The sequence below is a fragment of the Phascolarctos cinereus genome, unplaced genomic scaffold (genome assembly GCF_003287225.1).
Source record: "Phascolarctos cinereus isolate Bilbo 61053 unplaced genomic scaffold, phaCin_HiC Scaffold_726;HRSCAF=1367, whole genome shotgun sequence".
Lineage (NCBI taxonomy): Eukaryota > Metazoa > Chordata > Mammalia > Diprotodontia > Phascolarctidae > Phascolarctos > Phascolarctos cinereus.
The window spans coordinates 73,416,275-73,437,257 of NW_027556098.1; the positions used below are offsets into that span (position 1 = coordinate 73,416,275).

A 20,983-nucleotide genomic window follows, 5' to 3' on the forward strand; every position below is an offset into this window, starting at 1 on the left:
AAAAAAAAAACCCAAAAAACAATTGACCTGGAAAATAGATTCAGGAGATATAATTTAAGAATTATTTAATGACCTGAAAGTCATGATAAAAACACCAGGTAGACATCATCTTTTAAGAAATTATCAAAGAAAACTGCCCTGATATTGTAGAACCCAGAGGATAAAATAGAAATTGAAAGAATCCACTGATCACCTCCTGAAAGAGATCCCAAAATGAAAACTCTTAGGAATGCTATACCCAAATTCCAGGCCTCCCAGGTCAAGGAGAAAATAGTGCAAGCAGTGAAAAAGAAACAATTTAAATATCTTGGAGCCATAGTCAGGAAAACACAAGCTTTAGAATCTTCTACATTAACAGATCAGAGGGCTTTGAATAAGATATTCCAGAGGGCAAAAGAGCTTGGATTACAGTCAAGAATCACTTACCCAGAAATACTGAGTATGAGGGGCAAAATGGAGATTTAATGAAATAGGGGATATTCAAGCATTCCTGATGAAAAGACCAGAGCTGAATAGAGAATTTGACTTTCAAATATCAGCTGCAAAAGAAGTATAAAAGGTAAACAGGAAAGAAAAATATAAAAGATTTGGAAAGGTTAAACTGTTTATGTTCCTACATGGGAAAATATTTGTGACTTCTAAAAACTTTATTAGGACAGTTAGAAGGAGTATACATAGACAGAAAGCAGAAGTGTAGGTTATATGTGACAATATGACTATTAAAAAAATAAAATTAAGGGACAAGAAAGAAGAATGTACTAGAGAAATGGAAAGGGAGAGGTAGAATGGGATAAATTATCTGACATTAAAGAGGCCTGGAAGAGATTTTACAGTGGTTGGGAAAATGGGGGAAGCAAGGAGGGGAACATATGAATTTTACTTTCATCAGAATTGGCTCAAAGAGTGGCTCAGTTTAGTGTAGAAATCTCTCTTACCATACAGGAAAGTACGAAGGAAAGGGGATAAGAGAAGCGGGTAGAGCTGATACAACAGAGGGGAGTTTGAGGGAAGTAAAAGTCAGAAACAAAATAATTTTGAGAATGGACAAGGTAAAAGGAGAGAGAGAATAGGATAAATGGGCAAAATAAGATGGGGGGAAATTGATCATCATTACTGTGAAAAAAATTTACAGTAAGTTTTTGGGATAAAGATTTCATTTCTCAAACATATAGCAAACTGAGTCAATTTTATAGAAGTAAGAGCCGTTCCTCAATTAATAAAAGGTAAAAGGATACGAACAGGTAGTTTTCAGACAAGGTAATCAAAGCTATCTGTAGTCATATAAAAATGTTCTAAATCACTATAGATGAGAGAAATGCAAATTAAAACAACTCTGAGCTACTACCTCATACCTGTCAGATTGGCTAATATGACAGAAAAGGAAAATAACAAATGTTGAAGGGGATATGGGAAAGTTAAAACTAATGTGCTGTTGGTGAAGTTTTAAACTGATTTAACCATTCTGAAGAGCAGTTTGGAACTATGCCCAAAGAACTTTAAAACCATGCATAGCAATACTACTGCTAGGTCTGTATCTGAAAGATAAAAAACAAAAAGGAAAATGAATTATGTGTATAAAAATATTTATTGCATCTCTTTTAGTGGTGACAAAGAATTGGAAATTAAGGATATGCCCATAAATTAGGGAATGGCTGCACAAGTTGTTGTATATGATGCTGATGGAATAATACTATGCTTTAAGAAATGATGAGCAGGATGTTCTCAGGTTAAAAAAAAAACCATGGAAAGACTACATGAACTGATGCAAAGTGAAATTAGTAGAATCAGGAGACCATTGTACACAGTAGCAACAATATTGTATGGTGATCTACTGTGAATGACTTTGGTATTAGCAGCAATATGATGATCCAAGAAAATTGTGTCGGACTTATGATGAAAGGTGTTGTCCATCTCCAGAGAAAGAACTGCTAGAACCTGAATGCAGATCAAAGATCTTTTTTTCTTTACTTTATTTTTATTTTTTGCCTGTTTTTTTCCCCCACAAAATGACTTGCATGGAAATGTATTTTGCATAACTAGACATGCATAATCTATGTCAAATTGCTTGTGTTCTCAATGGAAGAGAGAGAATTTGGGACTCAAAATTTGAAAACATATGTTAAAATTGTTTATATGTGTAACTGGAAAAATAATAAATAAGAAAAAAAGAGTATGGTGACTGCCACAATGCTGATTCAATCTTTGACTAATTAATAGAAGTATAATGTTTACACTATTTGAAGTTATGGCTATATGGTAACTATTCTTGTTATAACACATCTAGAGTGCTGCGTTCAGTAACAGGGACTACACTTTAAGAGGGACATTGGAAGAGAAACTGGGGAATGCACAGGACAGGAAAATCAAGATGTTGGAGGCCATAAAAATATAATGTGGGGAATAGTAGTTATTTTTAAGTTCTTAAAAGAGGCATATGTTAGAAGGATTAGATTCATCTGTACTTCCAAATGCCATGCCAGAACAATACCTGAATAGAGAGGATAGCAAGCAGGGGAACATTACCAGTAAAGAACAGAATGCTGGTGTTCCCTATTCCCTAGTAAAACAACAATCCCTATAATCCCCTTCAGAGGTAATTCCTCCAAGTCCCAGAGATCTTTACAATGAACAAAATGTTGTGCTCACTGCACGGCTTAGAATCACATAAAAAAAGTTGAGAAATGCCCTTTTCTCTTAACACAATTGCACAAAATGAAAAACTGAGCTGCTGCTTCAAAAGAGAAGAGGAGAGAGAGAGAGAGAGAGAGAGAGAGAGAGAGAGAGAGAGAGAGAAAGGATAATTTCAATTTCTTTTGCTTTAGCTTTCTGAAGGCAGCAAGAAGAAATGGATGACAACTAAAACTCCTTAAAAACTCAATAGTCACTTTAAAATGGTCTCCAACAGCTTCATTCAGTCTTTCTGACTACAAGATTCTCTTTCTCAGAGAACTATAAGATCTGCAAAATGATCTTAGCTTTTTACAAAAATACTTTTGGAACTAATTTGAAAGTTCTATGACATTCGAGTAGTGAATGCTAGGTTACAGTGACAAGTTACTTCTGGCTAGTGCTCTTCTTGGTCTCACCTCAAACTTTCAATATCTTTAACCAAATGTTCACTTTCCCAGTGGCAATAGAGATTCTTTTTGATAGAATCTTCCTATAAAGTAGAATTACATATGCTGTCAAAACTTTACTCCAATTCTAGTACTGGGAATATAGAAGAAGGCTTCTCTCAATCCCAAAATGAAACTGTTTCAACCTTCCTTTAATGCCCAGATTCTTTGCCAATAAGCAAAATGGCTTTTTTTTTTCAGATTAAGCCCCAATAAATCACAGAAGCAAAAATGTCCTTTTTAAAAGACAAGGACTATTTCTAGGCCATAGGAAAATAAAACGTATATGGATAAGTTCAGAAAAATATATTAATAAAAATATGTAAATTGATTGGGAAGACTTCATAAAGATGAGAAATCTACATTTCTAATCCATCCAACCCTATACAACAAAGGAAAGCAAGACAAAGGTTGAGAAAAGATGGCATATGCACACAAATTTGCTCTTTTGCTTAGGAAGCAGAGCAGGTAGGTAAATAGGGGAGGTCAAACAAGCTGCCCAGAGCCTTCCACAACTGTCCTATTCGTAATTCTGAAAGCAAGTGGAATGTAAATAATTTAATCCTTGCATCACCAGTGGTTGAGGAATATATTTATTTCAGTTTTTGTTTGGAAAAGAGATAATACTTTAGAAATTATGCTCATTTGTTTTCTTCTTACCACTTCCATCCTCACTGGAGGCCACATGCAGTAAGATAAAGGACTATTTTGCCACTAGTATGGACCTTGCATAAAGATTTGTAAATAACCTTAAGAACAGTAAAGTAATTGACTCATTCAGGATCTAGCCCAGAGCCAGTTAGGTAGAACAGTGGACAGAACACTAGAAGACTAGAGTTCAAATCTAGATTCAGGCACTTATTAGCTGAGTGACCATGGGTAAGTCACGTAATATGCCTACCTCATTTTCTTCATCTGTGAAATACAAATAAATAGCACCTGACTCCCAGGTTTATAGTGAAGATACATATTTGTAAAGCTCTTAACACAATGCTTAACTATAATGGGGACTTAATAAATGCCTATTTTCTTCCTTTGAGACCTTTTGATCTGACCTAACCTAATGAGTACAGGCACATCTTTAATTAGTCTCTTGTAGTACAGAGAGGTATATACACCTCCAAAAGATTAACTCATTCTTTATCTAAGCAAGAAGGTGTCTAACAGAAAGGAGAAAAAGTTAAGCAGATGGAATTGGGAAGACAGGTATTGGGGAGCATGGTGGTACAGAAGAAAGAGTGCTGAGCCTGAACTCGTAAGACTTTGATTAGAGTTCCTGCTCTGTTCTGTACAATGTGTGCCGCCCAGAACAAGTCACTTCATCTCTCTGGTCCTCAGTTTCTCCATCTTTCAAAAGAAGGCTGGACTGCATGATCCCTGAGGTCTTTTTCAGCTCAACATCGGGATCTTAGAATGTAGTTGTAGTTCACAGAAGGATAGGAATCATGTCTACTTTCCTAGCCAAGACTCAATCATTTATATAGTAGAAAAGCTGATAGTCTGAGTACATGACAGGGACCTTCTGTGTTACCAGGAGATAAGAATGGGTAGGATATTTGGTTTGAGTATGAGTTGAATTGGCTGACTAGCATATGCTATAACAAATCAGTATGTCAATCACTGACAGCCTTTGAATAAGAATATTAACTATATTTTTTCTGCTTGACCACTAACTTAATAATACTGAAATATGAACTAGATGTTAAAAAAATTTCTACTATGAGAAAATATTTGTTATTAAAAACAAACAAAATTCCCCAAAATTCCATGGGGACAGATTTATGTGATGCACATTAAAGATATATGCATGTATACACACATATAAACATATGTACATATATGTATGTATAAATTATTTCCTATTTAATGTATACATATTTTATAATGTGTATGTGTATCAATATAAAAATAAAACACGCATATTATAAACATATACACTGATTGTATGTGATATGTGATTCATAATATTTTGCATACCATGACAGACATTTCTGTCAGTCATTATGCTATTCATTTAAAAACTATTAAATGTAAAAGGCAATGAGTTACTAAACAATGCTGGCAATAATAAACCCCATTGATACTTTGTGTCTTTTCAGGAAATTTTATTGCACTTTATTTCATCATATTAATGACTTTTGATTTAGAAAACAAATTTTCTACCTGGCTTTAAAAAAAATTCATAAGAAAAGCATTCACCAATGGTGGAAAAAAAGGATGATATTATGCTTTTAGGGAAATGTGATCATGATGAACTGAACACTAAAGTATATAAAATAATGCATCATTATCATCGAGAGATATATCCACCATTGCAGCTTTACTGACATGATTTAGGTCTCAAGAACTGTAATCACCTTCAGCTATATGCATAGGAAATGTTACCATGTCATATCATTTAAAGCAATTTGATATGAATAAATTTGCACATTCACTAGACTTTATGGCAATACCTAAAATACATCTTAATATGTACTATTCACAATCCTGAACAGACAGCTGTCCCATTCATACAAAATTATGGATATTGTCAAATCTTTTTTACCTAAATCAGTGTATGTAGAATTCAAATGTCATAGAGGCTTCATGCTATTTGGTTGGATGGCAATCTTTCCTAGTGAAAAATTCTCAATTTCTTCCCTGCTATGAGGAAACACTTCTTTCCTTTGATGGATGGAAAGGAGACATTTTGTTAAAAAGGAGTTTAGCTGAAATTTCTTCTTTTTATGTCTTACTACTTGAAAGATATCTGTCATAGTGGTTTAGATTCACAGAATCAGTGGAAGAAAAAAGTTTGATACCAAGGGTTAGTTTTAGGCTGACTTTATAAGCCAATGAAGAAAGATTAGAAATTGGCTCCTATTTTCTTCTCAGAAGGCATCTTTCCCCCACATTCCATTACATTGATGATTAAATTTCTCTTATCAAAATTTCTGCAACCGAGAGACTTCAATAATGATTGGCAGCTTTCAGAAGGAAAGAAAATTCAATCTATATTATAAAGGAAATGCAACATAGGAACATTTATCAGACATTTTTCATTAGGCTGTTGGCAAGATAGTGGAGTGCAGTATTAAAGTATTAATTCAGATTTCATATCCAGACAGAGCTATTAAGTAGTAGAATTCCAAAATGAAGAGAAATCCTATATATAAGTTTGCCCTAACTATTGTCATTTTGCAACAGCATTATGAATACTTTACAGCAAACCTCATTAAAAAGTCACAAAATCCTATGGTAACATCACTTGGTCACTTATTCATTGCTATTATGATTTCTGGGGAATTAACTGCCCCTCTTACGATAACTTCATTTCACTTTACATAATTTTTTAGAACCAATTAATGATACTATCCCACAGTAAATCATATACATGCTGAATATATGTATGTATATATATATATATATATATATATATATATATATTTCTACATGCATAGGTATGTAAATGTATGTATGTATATGTGTGCTTGTGTGTGTGTTTATTCAGAACTACTATATCCTGAAAAGCTGAAAATCTGTTTATTACTCAAGTGCCTCCATCATTCATTTCCTGCAAAAGTCAGCTGTCTACCACTGGTATAAATCAAATATAGTCCAAGAGCATTCATTCTGTATTTCATCCAAATGTAAGCTGTGTGACAATCAATTTTTCCATTGGTATCTCTAAGATGGTACTTGTCACATTTAAAAAAGGAAATGAATTCCATTTGACTGAGCAATATATTGAAAGTAACACAATGTATTTTTTTAAAGGCTCTTCAAATAAAAATAAATTATGTCTAGAGGAAATATTGTATAACTAAGATAAATGATCGGCATCTAAAACTCATTGTCCTTATAGTATTTTACATGATAGCAAAAACATATTTCATGAGAAAATGAGGAAAAAAAGCTCTGCAAAAACAGACATTAAGTATTGTTTCACCAAAACAATCTTTACAAATTTTGTACATATCAACTAAGGATGAAATGATGGTCATAGTCCTTACAAGTTTTACCCTTATACCTGTGCTTTGAAGCGCTTTAGAGAAACAAAAATAATATTTTATTCTTCCCACTGAACTGCAAACAATATGAACTGGAAAACTCCACAATAGGGAGAAAAAGTAACAATGTTCCTTAATTTGTCACATTTTGAAGATTCTGTATTTTCGATATAATGGTGAAATGCGTCATTTTCATTCCTTTACCATTTTTAAAAAGGGCTAACTCCCTGATAATCCTCATTCCACAATCCATTCTGTACCCCCTTTTCTTTTATGGAACAATTTCCGCTTAAGTTTAGGATTAAGTATACAGGTAATTTTACATATTTATTTTGCATGATGTATATGCACAATAATGATGATGTGTCACATTTGTCTTATGTTTTAGCATTTACAAAGATTTTTTTTTAACATATATCAAATGACTTGATCTTGTAAGAAGAGTATGAGAGATATCACTATCTCCATGTTCCAGGTGATGAAACTGAGGTCCAGAGAAGTTAAGGGATTGATTCTTTTAGTATTTGGTGAAACAAGAGTTAGTGCTCTCTTTTGAATTTTGCTCCAGTACTCCATTAACTGTACCAGGTTGATTTTATATATCATACCTGACATAATTTCATAGTTATTGTATTCCAGATGATAAAATCTTTAGTTATTTACAAAGAATAACATATTAGATTATTAAGTAATAGAGTATGACATGTAAAAGAAGAACCAGTTGCTAGTCTAAGCTGAAAACAAAAGTAAGAGTAACCTGTACTTAGAAAATGTTTGATAATAAAACCAAATGATCCACATGAATTAAATGGGGTTTTTTATGTATTTTCAAAAGTTTCTGTGAATACGTACAGTGTAATTTTCTGTTTGTGGCATTGCATACCTCAAAATTCCCTGTAGTACTGTGAATATGACATTTTAATATTTTCAACTTGATTTCAATACAAATTGTTTTCATTCCAGAAGGAGTAGACATTCACAATTCACTCCTTCTCACTTGGTCAAGTCTGATTTGCAGAGTATATAGGAAGAGTGGGGTACCTGCAGCCTAGAGGCCACATGTGGCCTTCTAGGTCCTTGGGTACAGCATTTTGACTGAGTATAAGTTTCACATAACAAGCTCTTTTATTAAGGGGATTTGTTCTGTGAAATTTGGATTTAGTCAAAGGGCCCCACTTGAGGACCTAGTGGGCCACGTATGGCCTTGAGGCCTCAGGTTCCCAATCCTTGACACTGAGTATACCTTCAATAAGCAATAAAATGTCAGATATTAACTCATGTACTTACCTGTCACAGTGAGTTCAGTGGTTCTTCTAACAACAAAGCCTCCATATTTTAGCTCACATGTATAATTTCCAATGTCATCTTCTCTAACTTCCCGTAGAAGCAGAATATTCCTTTTGAACACAATACTTGGCCTCCATGTTTTTGTCCTACATTCCTGTATAAAGAAAAATAGGTCACAAATATCTATTTCATTTTAAATTACTCAAAAAAAAGTTATTGGTATTACATGTAAAAGTTTCTGAGGAAGTTCTCATATTTTCTGTGACCCCCCAACATATAAATGCCTATAGATGATTATATGTTTCATTAAAAAGGTTTTATCAGAAAATTATATGAATCCCACTAGTACATGGATATTAATTAGCTTGTATATATCTAAATTTTACATATGTAATATATTGTGGCCTAATAAATTTCTACTTTCATTATTTTTTCTGTCAAAATTTAATTTCTTCATGATATATAAGAGTTTATGTTTTGGGGACCAGACATCTTATTACTCAAGCCAAATTCCCAAAGTGAAAGCTAAATATGGTTTTCAGAGGTAATGAAAAGTATCTGAACTTTTTTTTTAAAATATAAATTTGTTGATCACCAACAAACAGATTATTGACTTTGTATATGGGGAATGGGGAATCTATCCAATTATTTCAGCCGAAGATGTATATATGTTTTTGTTTACTCTTGCTAGATTTATTTTTAAAAAATCATTTTTCCCAGGGAATGCAGATTTACTCCTTCTGCAGAACATAATTACTTGCATAATGACTCCTATGAGTCATTGTTATCAGGTAAAAAAAAACACGCAAAATATAATGTGAAATATCATTCACATTATGCTTATGTATGTGCTTAGGCACATACATGCATTTGTATAACATATTATGTATAACTCATATTAAGTTCGGCAGGCTAATTCTTTTCCTATATAGTGCCAATATGACATTCTGTTGCTTAGTTTTGCTTATATTTACAAGTGGTTTTATTGAAACAATGACATGCCGTATTCAATTACATGTCTCAGTTTTACAGAATTTTGCTATACTTCTTAGGTTGTGCATTCTCTTATTATTCACTTAGAATATATAATTTATATTGTAATGACTATAGTGTTATAACTAAGGGCATGAAGTTCTCAATACAAAAACTATACCTCATACACAAAAATTATAGTCTTCACATTCCAAGCTGATGCTGGTGTTGCTCTATAACCAAAAAGACCTATTCAAGACCTATGGTCATTTAATACTGAATAAAGGCTTAGTTTATCTTCTAAATAGCTCTGGTCAATTCTTTCTGAGGCAATGAGCTAAGTAAGATGCATAGTTGAGGAAGCAAAAGTTTAAATGTTATTCTTCTTATTAAGGGAACAGATATGCCACATTCAAAATTGTGCCTTATTTTACCCTAATGGGTTTTTAATTTATACCTTTTAAGGATAGGGCTATAACTGATTTCATTGTTATAAGGAACTTTTGATGAGGGAAAATATCCTGCTAATGCAAAACTGCATTTGTTCCAAAACTTACTGTCCAAGAATCCTACATCAATGGATTAAGGGACTTCCTCAGGGTCATATGATTAATGTTAGAAAGAGGATTTACCTCTGGTTTCCCTGCTTCTGAGGCTAGCTTTCTCTCCACTTCACCAGGCCATCTGTCATTTGTAAATATTTATTCGTATCACACCATAATCACAAAGAAAAAGCAAATAGTTTATTCTTATACACAAGAAATCTTTTTTCATGAAGAATTTTTAAAAGTAAAAATAGCTAAATTTTGATGAAACTCCAAGTGTGTCTCTTTTATGTTAAGAAAAGATGAGAGTGGCCCTGTGAGATTGTATATTGGACTGTGCAGAGTAATTGCCACCAAAAAAGTAGGAACACTAACTGGCCCTGTCAAAGAAATGTGAGAGATGAGACTGAGGGATGATGACTTTGACAGAAATATCACTATTTTAATTTAGAGGTAGTTTATCTACAAAGGAATCCATCTGATATATTATTAACTAAAGTAACTGTTTTAATGAGTGCAGTTAATAGTACTAGAGACATTCAGAGAAAAATAAAGATGTGTGTATGTGTATAGGAGAGAGAAAAAGAGAGAGACAGAGAGAGAGGATGAAAATGTATTAAATAAACATAAGATGAAAATATAACTTCAGACATAGTAAGGACAAAACTGCAATGAATGCCTAAACTATAGAACATTTTTAAGTAAATCTTGAGTCTCATTACATTAACTAAACCTTTCTATTATACCTCTCTTTTCATTAGCACAGACCATCCTTCATATTCTTTTTTTTTGCTAAAATTGCATATTAAAATTAATGTTTTAAAATACCCTTTGATACCCTGACAGTGTATTCTGCCCTAGAAAGATCATGTTTGGAATATTGCTTGAGTTAAGGGCACCATGTTTGAGGAAGAACATTGACAAACTGGAGAACATCCAGAGGAGGGTAACCAGGATATTGAAGAATTTTGAGTTCATATCATTTTAGAATCAGTTGAAGGAATTGGGGATTCTCCCCCCCTTCCAAAAAAAAAAAGACAAGAGGGCTTAGGAAAGGACATAATTGCTGTGTTCAAGTACTTGAAGGGCCACCACAAGAAAAAGAGATGAGATTTGTTCTGGTTGGTCTCAGATCACAGATATTAGCAATGAGTAGAAGTTGTAGAAAAACAAATATAGCCTTACTGCAAAGAAAAGAAAGACTTTCTAACAATTAGGGGTATACAAGAGGGAAATTTATTGCCTTTGTTTGTAATAGGTCCCCTGTTTACAAGAAGTCTTCTAGCAAAGGCTAATTAGCCACTGGAGGTGTTGATGGGATTCTTGTCTAGGTAGAAATTGGACTATATAGTCCATGCAATTTATTTCATCTCTAAATTTTATTCCCTTTGTGGTGTACCTTCTCTGATAACCCTAGCTCCAAGTTTTCTTTCCTTCTTCATGTTTTCTTAGGATACTTTGTTAGGAGCATTTTTCCCCTGTCAAATTTTACCTAGTATAATTATCAGCGTAGTTATCGTCTTTGTATCAATAGGGCCTGGAATCGTCTTGCCCAAAGCACAAACTTAATATATGAAAATTGAATTGAATTACATTTAGTTCAGTTAACTGGCTTGAAAGGAAACTGGTGTTAAAAGGATAAATGACTCTTGAAATTTAAGAAACTGTTGAGAAAATTCTTTAGAAAATGCTGAAACAGACAAAAATAATGAGTGACTCAAGTAAATGAGGCTAATAATATTAATCTATGATTTGCTATCCTGATCATTTCATATTCATTTCACTTGTTAATTACTTAAAGTTACTGCCTTTTAAAGCATGAGTTTAGCTCATGGTTTAATTTATTCATAAACTCTATATATTCCTCTTTAATGATGTTTTCTCTCTATTTCTGGTTCCATTCATAAAAATCCTGAAGTGGCCTAGATATTCAGCTGTAGAACTCTCAGTACCAAACTGCTATGGATGTAAAACTGAAAAGTATGATACAATACACTTAGTTAGACTCACAGAAGCCTAGATAAAAATGACCACAAACTCTTTAGCATAATAAAAAGTCAAATCATGGATTCAGAAGGGCAAAGATACAACAGTATCTTAAAATTTGAACTTTGAGGAAGTTCAAACAAAATACAAACACTGATTTAAAAAAAATCAACCTCCAGAGCAGAGCCACGATGACAGAAAGTGCTCAGCAGAGCCCTCACAACTTTCCCATACAAATAACTTTAAAATAACACCTCAAATCAAATTTTGGAGTGGTAGAGTCAACAAAAGATAAGAGTAAGACATTCTAAATGCCCAAGAGAACTAAGGAGTTTGAAAAGAGAGATCTATGACATGGGGGTGGAGAGTGACACCAGAGCCCACATGGATGAAACACTAGTGTGGGATGAGGTGGTGGTGACAGAAACAGCAACTGCATTGGGAACTTCCAGATCAGAGAGAGTGAGATGGGAATTTCTCAGAAAGAAACTACAGGAGATGTCTGTACTAGCACTGGATGCAGTACCAGACACTGCTTAGCAACTCCATTGCTTATGCTGACTTCTGCATCTTAGTTCAAGGTCAGGGAGAAGAACCTTTAGACAAGAGGGAGTGGAATCCATGAGGGGCAGTATCACTTTTGCATTCAAGAAGGGATCAAGAACCCTGAGGAGCAGCATCAGTTGCAATCCCAAGAGATCAGGGGCACTTCCTGGGTAAGGAGCAGAGGATAGACTAAGAGAGTAGTGACCTCACCTCTCCCCAGATCACACTAACTTGGAGTTCCCAAAACTTCCAAACCTTTAGAACTAACTGGAAACAGCAGTGCAAAATAAACCTGAACCATGAGGTATTGCCTCTACCTCCAACTATGCCTGAAACAGAGCCCAAACGTTAACATAAAGTTTGAAATCAAGAAATAAGGTTGAAAAACATGGGAAAATAACAACAACAAAAGTACCTGGCCATAAAAAAAATTCCTGTGGTAATAGGAAAGAGCAGGAAACAGCTCAGAAGAAGACAATGAAATCCAAAAAGCAAAAGCAAAACCTCAAAGAAAACCATAAATTGGACACAAGTTCAACAAGAATTCCCTAAAGAGCTAAAAACATTATTTTCAAAGTCAAATAAGACTGGTAAAGAAGAAAAACATAAGGAAAGAATGAAAGTAAAAAAATATGAAAAGATATTCAACAAATGGTAAGAGAGACACAGAAATAATACCTTAAAAGAGAAAATTGGCCAAATGGAAAAAGGAGGTACAAAAATTCCCTGATGAAAATACACATTAAAAAACAGAATTGGAGGCAGCTAGATGGCACAGTGGATAGAACACTGGCCTTGGATTCAAGAAGACCTGAGTTCAAATCTGGCCTGAGACAGTTGACACTTACTAGCTGTGTGATCCTGGGTAAGTCACTTCACCTCATTGTCTCACCAAAGGAAAAAAAAAATAAGAATTGGCCAAATGGAAAAAAAAGGGACAAAAGCTCACTGAAGAAAATAATTCCTTAAAAATTAAAATTGGGCAAGTAGGAGCTTATGACTCCATCATACATCCAAAAATAAAAGTTCAGCCAAGTTAAAAGAAAAAAAAATAAGAAAATGTGAAACATTTCATTCAAAAACAACTAACCTGAGAAAAAGATCAAGGAAGCATAATTTAAGAATCATTGGTTTACTTGAAAGCCAGTTGATGTCATATTTCAAGAAATTGTTATAGGAAACTCATAGATATCTTTGAACCAAAAGGTAAAGTAGAAATGGAAAGAATCCATAAGTCCTAACCTGAAAGCATTCCCAAAATGAAAACTAACAGGAATATCCTATACAATTTCCAAAGCTCCAAGGTGAACAAGAAAACACTTCAAGTAGCCAAGAAGAAAGTATTCAAATAATTTGGAGCCTGAGTCAGGACCACAAAAAATTAGTATCTATCACATATGGAGCAGAGAGTTTGAAATATAATATATCATAAGGCAAAAGAGCTGAGATAACAATTAACAATCACTTCCCTAGCAAAACTGAGTATATCCTTCAAGGCGTAACATGAATATGTAATGAAGTAGAAAACTTTCAAACATCCCTGATGAAAAGACTAGAATAAAAGATTTGATTTTCAAATACAAGATTCAAGAGAAACACAAAAAGGTAAAACAAAAGTGAAATCAAAAGGAATCCAATAAAGTTAAACTGCTTTCATCTTTATATGAGAAGGTAATGCACATATCTTTGAAGAACTCTGTCATTATTAGGAAGTCTATGTGGAAAGAAAATGCAAAAGTGAGTTGATGATGTCAGGATTGTGTAGGGAAAAAATGGCTCTATTGGGCAAGAAAGAGGGATTCCGTAGAAGACTGATGAAATGAGAAGAAGAATGGAGAAAATTATCTCACATAAAAGAGGTGCATGAGCTCAATTGGGTATGGAAATCTTTCTTACCCTACAGGAAAATAGGGGGTAAGTGGACATGAGAAAGAGGGATGATAGCAAGGAGAACAGATTGGGGGAGGGGGAAATCAGAAGCCAACACTTTTGAGGAAGGACAGGGTCAAAGGAGAGACTGGAATAAAAGGGGGGCAGGATAGGATGGAGGAAGATATAATTAGTCTTTCACAACATGAAAAAAGAGGTGCACAGGGAAGAGCTTTTACAGTGGAGGAGAAAATCATGGGGAGGGGGAGGACAGGCAACACTTAAACCTCTCACTTCTAAATTGATTCAAAGATGCAAAACACAAATACATCTTCAATTGGTAATAAAAGTTATCTTATCAAACAGCTGGAGGGGAAGGGGTAAGAGAAAAGGAGGAGTGATAAAAGAAGGGATATAAAAGAAGGTAGTGGTCAGAATCAAAAGAGACTTTAGAGGAGGGACAAGATAAAAAGAGAGAAAGATAGAACAAAATAGGATGGAGAGAAATGCAGGTAGCAATTGTGAATATGAATGGAATAAACTCACCCAAATAAGCAAAGTGGATAGTAGGATGGATTAGAAATCAGAATAAATAATGTTATAATATATATGTAATATACAACAAATACCCCAAGAACATGAAACAAAGAGACAGTAAAAACAATAAGATGCCGGAGCAGAATCTACTATGCTTCAGTTGAACTTAAAAAGGAAAGTGAGGCAATTATGATGTCAGACAAAGCAAAAGCAAAAATAGACCTAATTAAAAGGGATTAGCAGGGAAGCTACTTCTTGCTAGATCCATAGACAATGAAGTTATATCAATACTAAACAAATGCACCAAATGGCATAATATCTAAATTCTTAAAAGGAAAATTAAATGGATTACAGTATTAATAGTAAAACTATACTAGTCGGGCGCCTTACTTTTCCAGAGCTAGATAAAACTAACCATAAAATAACATTTTTTAAAAGTGAAGGAATTGAATAGAATCTTAGGAAAGTTGAATATGATAGATTTGTGGCAGAAAGTGAATAGGAGTTAAAAAAGTTTAACATTTTTTTTTCAGTTGTACCTGGCACCTTCAGAAAAATTGACTATGTTGTAAGGCATAAAATCTTCACAACCAAGTAGAAAAGCAGAAATATTTTCAGACCAAATTATACTTTAAAAAACTGACTCTGGAAGCATAGATTAAATGTAGATCAGAGATTAAATAATCTGATCCTAAAGAATGAGTGGGTCAGAGAACAAATCATAGAAACAATCAAGCAGTTCATAAAGGAGAATGACAATAATGAGACAACATTTCAAAACCTTTGGTATGAAACCAAAGCACTACTTTATTGAAAATGTATATCTCTTAATGTGTGTATCAATATAAAAGTTAAAGAATAGACCCAGGAATTGCACATACAACTAAAAAAAACTGGAAAATGAACAAATTAACATCCCCAATTAAATACCAAAATGGAAATCCTGAAAATCTAAGGAGAGATTAATAAAATTGAAAGTAAAAATCAAACAATGAAACAAAACATTGAACTAAAAAACAAAACGAGGACTCAATTTTCTGGGGAAAATAATAAAATAGCTAAACCACTGGTTATTTGATTTAAAGAAAAAAGAAAGAAGTGGGGCAGCCAAGTGCTGCAGTAGAAAGAGTACCAGCCCTGGAGTCAGGAGTACCTAAGTTCAAAACCTGCCTCAGACCAGACACTTGACACTTACTACCTGTGTGACCCTGGGTAAGTTACTTAACACCAACTGACCCTCCCCCCAAAAAGGAGAAAACCACATTACTGTTATCAAAAATGAAAAGAACATATTCATATCAATGAAGATGAAATTAAAGCAATAATTGAGTCATTTTGCCCATTTAAATGCCAATAAAACTGGAAATCTAAGTGAAATGGATATATATTTTATAAAATAATATAAATAGCTTAGATTAACAGAATATGAAATAGAATACATCAACAAATCTATCTTGGGGGGGGATGAACAAGCCATCAATGAGCTTCCCAAGAAAATAAGCCCAGGACCAGATCGATTTACAAGTGAATTCTATCAAACATTCAAGTAACAGTTAAACCCAATACTGAATCAACTATTTTTTAAATAGGTAAAGGAGTCATAGAAAATTCCTTTTGTGATGCAAATAGGGTTTGATACCTAAACCAGGGAGAACAAACACAGAGAAAGAAAACAGTTTTTAATAAATATCAATGCAAAAACTTTATTTTAAAAATTTTGATAGTATTTTATTTTTCCAATTACATGTGAAGATAATTTTAACATTTTTTAAATAAAATTTTGAGTTCCAGATTTCTCCCTCTCACCCCTACCCATTCCTAAAATAGTAAGCAATATGAAATATGTACTATACGTGATGCAAAAATTTTTTTTAAATGACCAGGTGAGATTTATTTCAAGAAATCAGTGGTGGTTCTATAATTAGAAAAATAATCAACAGCATTAACCATAACAACAACAAAAATCATATGATTATCTCAATAGATACAGAAGAAACCTTTGACAAAATACAACTCTCATTCCTATTAAAAATTCTAGAAGACACAGGAATCAATCGATCCTTTCTTAAAATGATAAGCAGTATCTATACAAAACCACTGGCAAGCATTATTTGAAATGGGGATTAACTTGAGGCCATCCCAATACGATCAGAAGTGAAGCAAGGATGTCTATTCACCACTATTATTCAATATTATACTAGAATTCCTAGCTATAACAATAAGAAAAGAAAAAAAATGAAATTGAAGGAATAAAAATAGGCAGTGAGGAAATAAAACTATAATTCTTTGGAAATGATATGATGAAATACTTTAAAAAAAACCTTGATAATGAACAAAAAACTTGGAATAATAACTTCAGTAAAGTTGTACTATATTAAAATAAATTCTTGTATATCAACAGAATTTCTATATGCTACCCAAAAAATCCCACAGCAACATAGAAGGAGAAAGTCCACTTAAAATAAGTACAGACAATATAAACGACTTGGACTTCTGCCTGTTAGGACAAACCCAGAGATTATATGAACCCAATTAGAAAACACTTTTCACACAAATAATGTAGATATAAATCACTGGAAAAATATCCATTGCTCATGGGCAGGCCAAGCCAATATGATAAAAATGGCAATTCTACCAAAATTAATTTACTTATTCAGTGCCATACAATCAAATTACCAAAGAATTGTTTTATAGAACCAGAAAAAAAAACTAACAAAATTAATCTGGAAGAACAGTGTCAAGAATATCAAAGGAATCAAATTTTTTTAAAAAAGTTTAAGAAAGGTGATTTAGCAATACCTGATTTCAAACTACATTACAAAGTGGTAATCATGAAAACAATGTGGCATTGCATAAGAAATAGAGTGGTGGGTCAGTGGACTAGCTTAGTTACATAATATACAGTAATAAATGATAATAGAAATGTAGTGATTAATAAAACCAAAGATCCAAGCTTTGGGGATAAGAATTCACCATTTGACAAAAATTGCTGGGGAAACTGGAAAGTAGTTTGGCAGAAACAAGGCATGGACTAACAATTCACACTGTATAACAAGATAAGGTCTGTCAAGATATTAAGAGACACCCCCTTTTTTTTCCTGGAGCTAAGACCCAGCAAGCAAACTGTGCACAGTACTTGGCATAGAAACAATCCTTTGCTCTCACCTTTCCTGAGCTTGGGCAAGCACCAACAAGCCCAGCCTAGACACAGTAGGGCAGGGTCCCAACACACACACTTTGGGGAGGGGGGGGTCTGGATCTCCTGTACATGTGACTTTGTTTGCAAGCCATTTCCTCTCTTTGAAATTAAACTTCTGTTTGAATACTGACTCTCCTGTCTCTGACCTCCTCTGTTGACTCCGTCTGATTGACAGGTCAAAATGGATTAATGATTTAGGCAGAAATGGTGATATCATAAGTAAAGAAAGAAAACATCGAAAAAAATGCACCAATCAGATCTATGGATAAGGAAAAAAAATTTGACCAAAGAATAGATAGAAGGCATTATGGGAATTAAAATGGGTTATTTTCATTATATAAATTTAAAAGCTTTTGCACAAAAAAATCTAATTTAGCCAAAATTCAAAGGAAAATAGGAAAGGGTGGGGGAAATTTTATAACAAGTTTCTCTGGAAAAGATGTCATTTCTTAAATGTATAGATAACTGAGATAAATTCATAAAAATAAGATCCATTCTCCAGTTGGTAGCTGGTCAAAGGATATGAACAGGCAGTTTTCAGAAGAAGAAATCAAAGTTATCAAAGTTATCAAAGTTATCAATAGTCACATAAAAACTCTCTAAATCATTACTTATTAGAGAAATTCCAATTAATGTAACTCTGAGATACCATCTCACACCTATTAAATTGGCTAGCATGACACAAAAGGAAAAAGGGGATATGGAAAAATTGGGACACTAATTCACTGCTGGTGGAGTCGTGAACTAGTCCAACCATTCTGGAAAATAATGTGGGACTAGGTCCAAAGGGCTATAAAACTTTGCACATCCTTTAACCCAGCAATGCCTACTAAATCTGGTTCCCAAATAGATCAAAGAAAAAAAAGAAAGTGATCTGCTTGTGCAAAAACATATTTATAGCAAATGTTTATGTGGTGACAAAAAATTAGAAATTGACAGTACTACCATAACCTAGGGAATGGCTGAATGAGCTGTGGTATAATGATTGTGAGGGAACACTATTGTGCTATAAGAAATGATGAGCAGACAAGTCTCAGAAAAACCTGAAAAGACTTACATAAACTCATACAAAGTTAAGTGAGCAGAGCTGGGAGAAAACTATAAACAGTTAACAATATTGTAAGGATGATCAACCAAGAAAGACTTAGATACACTGATCAAGACCATACTCTAAGACAATGCTAATGGAGCCATCATTAACCTAAACAAAGAGAACTGCTGAACTCTGAACATATAGAAGCATGGTTTTTTTTAAACTTTCTTTGCTTTTGTTTTATTTTTCTTGTGTTTTCTTTTGAAACACAGTTAACATGAAATATATTTTGCATGATTTCACATATATAGTTGATATAAAATTGCCATCTCAAAGGAGGGAGAGAGGCAGGAGAGAAAGAATTTAGATCTAACATTTTTTTTTAAATTGTGTTAAAATTTTTACATGAAATTGGGAAATATTTGACAAAATAAATTAAAAAATAATTAAAAGAAAATAAAATTTTAAAATGAATTTTTCAGTTAATATTAAGCACCTACTATTTGTCAGGTACTATGCTAAATAAAGATACAAAGAGAAGGGGAAAAAACAGATCCTGCTCTGAAAGAACTTATAGTGTAATAAGGGAGAAAACATGCAAAAAAAATTATGTATGAACAAGGTACATATTAGAATAAACTGGAGTAATTTCAGTGGGAAGTCATCAAAATTTAGAAGGACTGGGAAAATCTTCCTATGCATAATATAACTTTACCTAGGACTTAAAGGGACCCCATGATGCATGGAGGTAAAGAGGTGGAGGGAAAAATTTTGCAAGCATGGGGGACAGCCAAGGGAAATGCTAAGAGTCAGGAGATAGAGTGTGATTTTGAGGAACAGCAAGAAGACCAGTGTCACTGGGTTACAGGGGAGAGTAGTAAGGTATAAGAAAACTGGAAAAGGAGGAAGGGGCCAGATCATGCAGGGCTTGGAAAGTTCAACAGGGTATTCTATATTTAATCCTAGAAGTAATAGAGAGCCATTGTAGTTAATTAAATAGGGTATTGATACCATCAGATTTGCATCTTTGGAAGAGCCCTTTGACAGCTATACAGAAAATGGATTGGAGTGTTGTGATTTGAGGTAGACAGACCAACCAACAAGTGATTGTAACTGTCCAAATATGAATTGCTGAGAGCATACATTAGGATGGCTGCAGCATCACAGGAGAGAAGAGGGGAGTTTTTGCCAGATGTTATAAAGATAGAAATGAAAAGATTTGATGGATATGGTATGCAAGGTATTAGAGAGAGTGAGAAATCAAGGATGACATTTGGGTTGTGAACCTGATGACTGGGAAGGGCAGTACCTTCAATAATATTAGGGAACTTATGAAAAGGAGAGAGTTTTCAGAGGGGAGAAAGGAGATAATAATTTTATTTTTGGCAATATTAAGTTTGATATGTCTATACTCAGTACATCTGTTATAACCAGATTGAGATGCTTGAAAGCTGTTAGAAATGTGACCTGGAGGTTGGGAGAGAGGTTAGGGCCGATCAAGCTGACCTGAGAGTCATCTGAATAGAAATGATAAATGAAACAATGGGATATAATGAAATCAGCAAGCCAAATGTACATAGAGAGGACAGAAAAGTGGCCAGAGCAGAGCTTTGGGGGACTGTCATGGTTAGTACAAGGCAGGAGGAGAACCTGGAGTGATCAGTGTCATGAAAACCTAGACAGAAGCCAGTAGTCATGGAGAAGAGGTTAACTGACAGTCTCAGAGGCTGCAGATAGATCAAAGATGATGAGTAATGAGAAAAGGTTAGACTTGGCAATTATGAGATTGTTAATAACTTTAGAGAGAATAGTATCAGTTGAATGATGAAATGAGAAGCCTGACTGCAGAGTTTCAGAAAACAGAGAGAAGAAAGGAATTGAAGGCAGCTATTATACTCTTCTCA

At 33.8% G+C, this 20,983-nt stretch overlaps 1 protein-coding gene across 1 annotated transcript in view; it reads right to left on the reverse strand.

Moving 5' to 3' along the window:
* The window catches only part of IL1RAPL1 (interleukin 1 receptor accessory protein like 1), a 687,913-nt gene that overhangs the window by 582,068 nt on the left and 84,862 nt on the right, over positions 1 to 20,983 (reverse strand). Inside the window, exon 4 of the mRNA XM_078146133.1 lies at positions 8,393 to 8,546. Within this exon, the coding sequence (XP_078002259.1) occupies positions 8,393 to 8,546 (154 nt within the window). The remainder of the gene's footprint in view (positions 1 to 8,392; positions 8,547 to 20,983) is intronic.